The 7,125-nt window shown below is 39.2% G+C and overlaps 1 protein-coding gene across 1 annotated transcript; it reads left to right on the top strand.

Moving 5' to 3' along the window:
* The first annotated feature begins 1,418 nt into the window (after positions 1–1,418).
* On the top strand, positions 1,419–3,368 carry LOC137283636 (uncharacterized). Its single transcript, XM_067815236.1, has one exon. The coding sequence runs from the start codon at positions 1,502–1,504 to the stop codon at positions 2,981–2,983; it is 1,482 nt and encodes a 493-aa protein (XP_067671337.1). The 5' UTR covers positions 1,419–1,501; the 3' UTR covers positions 2,984–3,368.
* Positions 3,369–7,125: the final 3,757 nt, after the last annotated feature.

The raw sequence follows: 7,125 nt of genomic DNA, 5'->3' as shown, positions 1-7,125 counted from the left end.
ACACACACACACACACACACACACACACACACACACACACACACACACACACATACATACATACATACATACATACATACATACATACATACACGGGTGGACGGACAGACAGACAGGCAGTGAGACGACACATGTTAGCGATGTAGACCACTGGCCCATAATAGAAACAAAACTCAAGTACAGATGACACATACAAGATAGATAGAGGCTAACGATTGAATGGAAGATCAATTTATTTTAATAGTGGGTTAACGTTTTCGTTTTAATGCAGTGGACATTAATGTACTGAATGTCTTTAGATAAGTAATACTGCTGTTGGAGGTTGAGTCCGGTGGGTTATGAAACACTTATTTCAGAATATTTACCACGTATAAGTAGGACACGGAACTCATCTTCGACATAGTTTAGGCCCAGAGAGCAAATGTTAAGGACAGGGACGTTTATCACAGGGTGTATTGTGTGGCGACCAGTTTCTTCTGCTAGTCTAAAGATGTTACAGCGGAACATGTTCCGTTGATATGGTAGGAGGTCAGTGGACACGTTGTGTTCAACACGAAGAAAAGACTTAAATTGTGAATAATATCTACATTTAGATGAATAGCCAAGTGCCTTTCTCTTAGCATAAATCGCCATGCAATATCAAGCACTGGACCTGACATACGCTTGTTGACGAACGACAGCAAACTGAAAAAACACATATGGTTTTAGTTTCAAACACATTACCACCGAATACCTTTTGTTGTTTGTTTAAGCTATAGCCACCACTATTGGGCATTATTATTATTGTTTGTTGGTAAATATACATTGCAGTCTTCATATTGATTTCTACATAGGTTTATACATCAGTCACCGTTGCAAGTTACATCAATATAAATCTAAACCTCTTGAGATCTTTGAAGGACAAATCTGATTTCACAAAAAAACTGGACACCCTTTCCACGAGAACTTGGAAATTGTATAACACCATATTTTATCCTGTTTATTATAAACTTATGCTCTGAATGCAAGAATGAATTGAAGTTTCAGATTATCCGCATGAGATATGTGACTGTTGATGTTCCACGAAAGTACATAGTTATTCTGTTTCTTTATGTAACGTATGTTAGACGTCTTTTGATACGAATTTCGAAGTGATGAAATATTTGTGAATCATTTACATCTGAACTATATAAGGCTATCAATATTTCACTGAGGTGGCACCATTGTTGCTTGCATCTAATACATGTACGTAAAGTAATTGTAGCTTAGAATATATGAGTATGTACCGCAACAAACAAACCACTCGAGGCAGAGCTGCACTTACCCTCTACACAGGTGAACAGTGATAACCGAGTTTTATCTATACCCAGCAGATAGTGATCAGGGGTGACTCACAAGCAGTGATGACCTTGTAATACCACAATGCATACCTCAGTCTTACGCGAGTGAATCTGAAGCAGAAAGCGTTGTTTCATCCTAGTGACTACACGTACATATTGCTCATGTGATCTTTTAGAATTCTATGATGAGGATGTTGAAAGGCATTTCCTGGTTGTTGATTTGCATCTCGCTGGTCTGCTGTTGTAGCTGCCAGGACAGTTTTGTGTCTGTCATACGGAGATTGGACCAGTTGGAGGAGGAACTGTTTCACAATAAGGCTGATATGATCCGTATGGAGAAAAGGATACGAAATATCATAGAAGCTGTGAAGACATCACTGACAGTTGAGTTAAAGGAAACCATACGGGATCAAGTGAGAGAGACAATGAGTGAGATTGTACAAGGAGAGGCTTTTCGTGACATGGTGAAAAGTGAGGTTGTCTCTGGAATAAGGCATGTGAAACGGGGCTACCATCAAATGAAGAGGCAGTGGCAACATGTCTCCAGATCACTGAAAGACTTCCAGGACGAAACGGTTACATTTCATGAATTTGTTCTGAACAAAGTACATGATTTGAATGGCCAAAACACAAGTGATACCTGTGCAAGAGAGAAACACAGACTGGAAAGGGAGCTAGAAAAGAATAACATTTCTGTTGCTAAACTCACAGAAGATAATGATCGGTTACTGGAGTTAAATAAGACGTGTCAGTTTCAAATATCTCAACTGAAAACAGTTCTTTCTTTGCCTGTTTCTCAAGGTACAAGTCATCGTCGTAACTTTACATCAACTTCACCAGTACTGACAAAGATAGTGACAACAACCAGTCCAGATGTTATGACAGTATCTTTGACGCCACTCAAGGTGGAGGAGGAGAAAAATAGGATCCTGATTGCTCCACTCTGGTCAAGGACTAACCAACAATTCCGTCAACTCAACATTAATAATAATTCCCTCAGTGTTTATCCGTATCACAGCCTCTCAAAAGTTACATGCATTGCCTATTTAGCAAAGACAAGAGAACTTCTGATTGCTTTACCTGATAGGATATTAGCATCTGTCCTTGATACAAGTCAGGTGAGAGTACTGAGAAAAGGTGTACGCACATATGGCATGGCAGTGGACGAAGGACTGGGCGTAGTATTCATTGGGACACATTATCCCAAATACTCAATCAGCCGCATGTCTACACATGGAGAAGAATTTAATGTCGTCAAGTCCATGTATGGATCTTATCCAAGGCAGTTAACTCTAGATCAAAGGAGAGAGAAGATATATTGGTGTAACTACGTTAATCTGTTCACGATGACATATGATGGTCAAGGTTTGTCAACATTAGCCAGAGGACGTCGCATGTTTTCAGTGACTCTAGATCAGATAGCGGGCGTGTTGTATTATAACAATGAGAAGGAACTGATGAGGATGACAGTGTCCAACAATGTGAGTACACGTGTGATCACACTGCAGGACACACCTTGGAACATGAGACTGTACAGAGGCATCATCTACTACGGTGGCTGGACTGCTGCTGTGTTGGGTGCAGTTAATGTGACAAATAAGACCGGGGCGTATGGTCTCGAGTCAAGAGCCATAAAGGGGCCATTAGTGTGTTTGATTCCTTAATTATAATTATGAAAATTGTTCAGTGTATCTCGATACTGTTTGGTCATTCGATCTTTAAAATCACAATACCCGCCGCGTAATCACTAATCTACAATTAACAGAAGAGAAAATGTTTGTCCCTCGACGTTTTTCACAGCTACCAATTTATTCCATGTAAAGCTGATGTAAGAAAAACATGATCGAAGCAACTGAGAATTTAACGCGTTCAGTTTGATTTAGCGGTCTTAAATCAACATTGAACATTGAGTACCTTTGTCTTCTAAATGCTGAATGTTCAATTTTTATGTTACCATCACTTTCTACTTCATTTATGTACTTCTACTGTATATTTAACTTGCATTTTGATTTTTAAAGTTCGTACAGTATTAAAGCTATTTATTAACTTGAAAGATTTGTTTGCTGTTTGTGTTTGGTTTGTTTAGATATCAGGTTAAATTCTACTTGAAAATCGACGGTGATGGTGCAGGTGTGGTTTAGCTGATGGAGATGGTGAGTCTTGGGTGTTGGTTGTTGGGGTAGGGATAGGGTGTTAGTGGGTGGGGGTCTTTTCACTGCGTTCATGATGCATTGATAAGGAGCAGCATGACCTGTAACAGTCACGTCTCTCTCAATGATAGTTTCCTTAGCTGGTTGAAAACTGCATGACAAAAGATTTAGATTTAAGTCGATTTTAAATATAGATTATCGCATTAATATAGCGACTTGATTGCACGTGTCTATCTGCTGGTTGATTTCCTATGTGATAATGGTTTTATAACGCTAGTTGGATGCCATTACCACGGATACCCTACTCTAACGTACTCCAGTCTCTGCTTAATACCTCAGGCAGGGTAACAATATGAACCAGATTTTAACATTTTTAAGCATAACTCGGCCGGGGATCAAACCACCAGCCTTCAGGTCTCCTGTCAAACGCCTGCCAAACGAAGGGAGGTGAGTGCTTACACCCTCTTATGAAACTGGCACATTGCCTTAATTAAGAGTAGTTTTTATTTTACAAAAAAACATCAATGTTTCGTATTTCAGCACACTCCAAGCAAAACAACAACCAAGAGGCGTGAGGCATATCGACGATTGTTATTTTATGCTAAAATTGGATACTCCCACAAAGTCAGAAGCCAATCAACGAAGTCTAGATTCTGAGCCAGAATAAAGTTGCGGACACGTAAATTGTGTAACATGAAATGAGTGAAACGTCAGGCCCTATAGTGATGCTGTGTCAGTCCTTCCGGCATTCAGATATCATTGTTTGTTTGGTTCGTTGGTTTGTTTTGAATGGAGTCCAATAATCAACAGTAGTTAACATCCTTCAACGTAATGGGGATACAATGACATGTCTCATGAATGATCATGTTAGTCACCTCTACGACAAACATGGCTTGATGAAGGCCAGTTCTTACCTTGATATTTACAAATATTCAAATAACGAAAGATGAACAGAAATGAAGGTAAACAGATAAACAGAAAATGTGTTAAAACGAATGGAATTATACAGCAGTCATTTGTGTTGAAAATAGTCCGCTCGTACGCTTTATTGGGAAATAAATGCAATAACACGTAACCAGTGCGGCCAATCACAAAGCCAGAATGACAATACATGCTTTTAATTACATTACCATGCACATTCCCAACACTTCCCAAAATGTCAACCATACGGTGAACATTTAGAAAAGAGGAGAAAGGAAATCTCAGATGCGTCTCTTTATTTTGGTAGAAAAAACAGTTTCGAGCCTAAAGTGTCTCCAGTCTGACAAAAATATCCTGAGACCAAAACTGGATAACATCATTATCTTCATAGAAACTTCAAGATATGTTCTCAGTCGCAAAAATACTCCTGTTATTTTGAATGGGAACTCTGTGTTTGTGAGAGTGTTATGGATTGAGACAAATGTGCTAAGGTACCTCTCTTCTATAAACAATGGTTGTAGCTGGAGGAAAGTGACATCCCTGTCTGCAGTGGATGGAGCGTGAGTTGTTACTGTGTTCCTGGAGGTGTAAGAGCACCGACATCCTGGCATATCCACACTGGTTATTATGAGCAGAGATCCTCTATTTCAGTAAGACCAGAAAGTATGAAGTTCGGGTACCAAGCATAACGTCACGCACTGCATCGGTGTCAGCCTACAACTACAACAACATGCCGAGTAATCGACAGAATATGTTATAGAAGGTCTATATTTTCACCTAGGCGCACAAAGTCTGACTAATTATTGCTGTCCATCAACGGATGTTGTTATCTGATGGTTTCGTGAACTGCAGGGGTCGATAATGTAGGTTGTATATGAACGTAGGAAGTGATCAAGTCTGACGACCCCACACTATGGGCACTCCAAGTCACAGTCTCCACCCCACCCTCTGTAGTCAGTTTTTGTCTGGACAGGCCATTAAATGCATGGGGTGGATCTGGTGATTAAAATCGGCGATTTGGATGATAGTGTGGAACTGTCAACAAAACACAGCAAAGCTAAGCTGCAAACACAAATGTAACGCTTGTTTCATCAATATTTGAAAATTGATTACTTTTGCTTTTCTTCGTTTACCCATTGTTAAACATCGAGATATACTGTGTTTGCCTGGCAGTTTGGTTAATAATACGCTATAATATTCAAAACGTGTATAGCGCCTGATATGATTTTGAAACTATAACACTTAAACTTGCTATTGTATTTTAATTTCTTTGGCTGTGTTTTAAAAAAGTCGATATTTCCACAATCAACTTTCAGGACCTTACTAAACGTCCAACTTTCGAACTAGCCAGTGTTGAATTCGAAATGATGATGAAATATCAATGCTTGGTACGCATTTTGCAACTCAGTCAGGAAGAAAGGTGAAAGTCAACGTCATCAGTGACAATGTTATCATAGCATCAGGAAATGTATGAATTAAGAACATTTGTTGATATCCATTGTCTTACTAATTGCGTTCACAGCCATTGTGGTTCGCCACCCCAAAGACCTAAGAGCCACATGGGTACAATGTGTGAAGCCCATGTCTGGTGACGTTTTGGGCTTGTGTTTGCAAGTTCGACAATGATCAATACAAGGAGGCAAGTATAAACCAACAACAAAGGTGGTGTGTTCTATTATAAAGGGTGATACCTGCCCAATTTCGAAGCTGTATAGTCTGACCTTCTCCGTGTGTTTACACTGACACCGTCGGACGTGGAGATTGGAGGTAATTACTGGCCGTCTTTGTTTCGTCATCAGGATGAATACGTGTATTCTGTGTTGACTTCTAAAAAGAAATAGATGGAAACTGGATGACGTTCGTCGTTTGTTATCACAACATTTATTATCAGTGATATACTTGTACTTAATGAGAACTCTTTTGTTTCAACAAAACCCCAAGGAATTCTTGTCCACGTCGAGCAATATATTTATTTTATTTCATTATTGGACCCATAAAGATCCTGGTCAGAACTTCTTGTCGTAACAAACGGTAATGTGACAAACGGGTGGTAAGGCTTTCTGACTTGTGTGACATATATCATTTGTCAATGGGGTTGAACAATGCTCATGCTTATGATGTTCCTCACTGGATTGTCTGGTGCAAACTTCATTTACAGACCACCGCAATATAGCTGGGATATTTTTCAGAGCGGCGTTGAACAACAAACTAACTGATTAACTAACCAACCGAAAACCAAACCATTGCACTGCACCTATCATCATAATCACACTTGGAAACATAGTGGAAAAAATAGCCTAGTACAGTTATCAGGACTTCGGTTCACGAGTTTACAGGAAGGAAGGCATTCTTGTCTAATATCTACATATCTTTCACATATTGATACACTGGTACAAAAAGGGAGGCACTGTGTTAACATCATATTGTAAATTCGTAAGTATTAGAACCGTGAATAAAATTAAAATTTTAATATCAGATTTGCTTTTTACTTTTTTATATGACAGAGGAAACGTACAAGACAAACTAATGTGTACATATTGTTGCAAAAGAAAATAACCTGATAAAGTTATCAGGACTCTTGTAAAATGCAAGGAATGTATTTTTGTCTGTTAAACCTACCTACCTACCTACCTACCTACCTACCTACCTACCTACCTACCTACCTACCTACCTACCTACCTACCTACCTACCTACCTACCTACCTACCTACCTACCTACCTACCTACCTACCTAC

This window comes from Haliotis asinina, chromosome 1 (assembly GCF_037392515.1).
Source record: "Haliotis asinina isolate JCU_RB_2024 chromosome 1, JCU_Hal_asi_v2, whole genome shotgun sequence".
Taxonomy (NCBI): domain Eukaryota; kingdom Metazoa; phylum Mollusca; class Gastropoda; order Lepetellida; family Haliotidae; genus Haliotis; species Haliotis asinina.
This window is presented reverse-complemented; position numbering and strand designations above follow the sequence as displayed.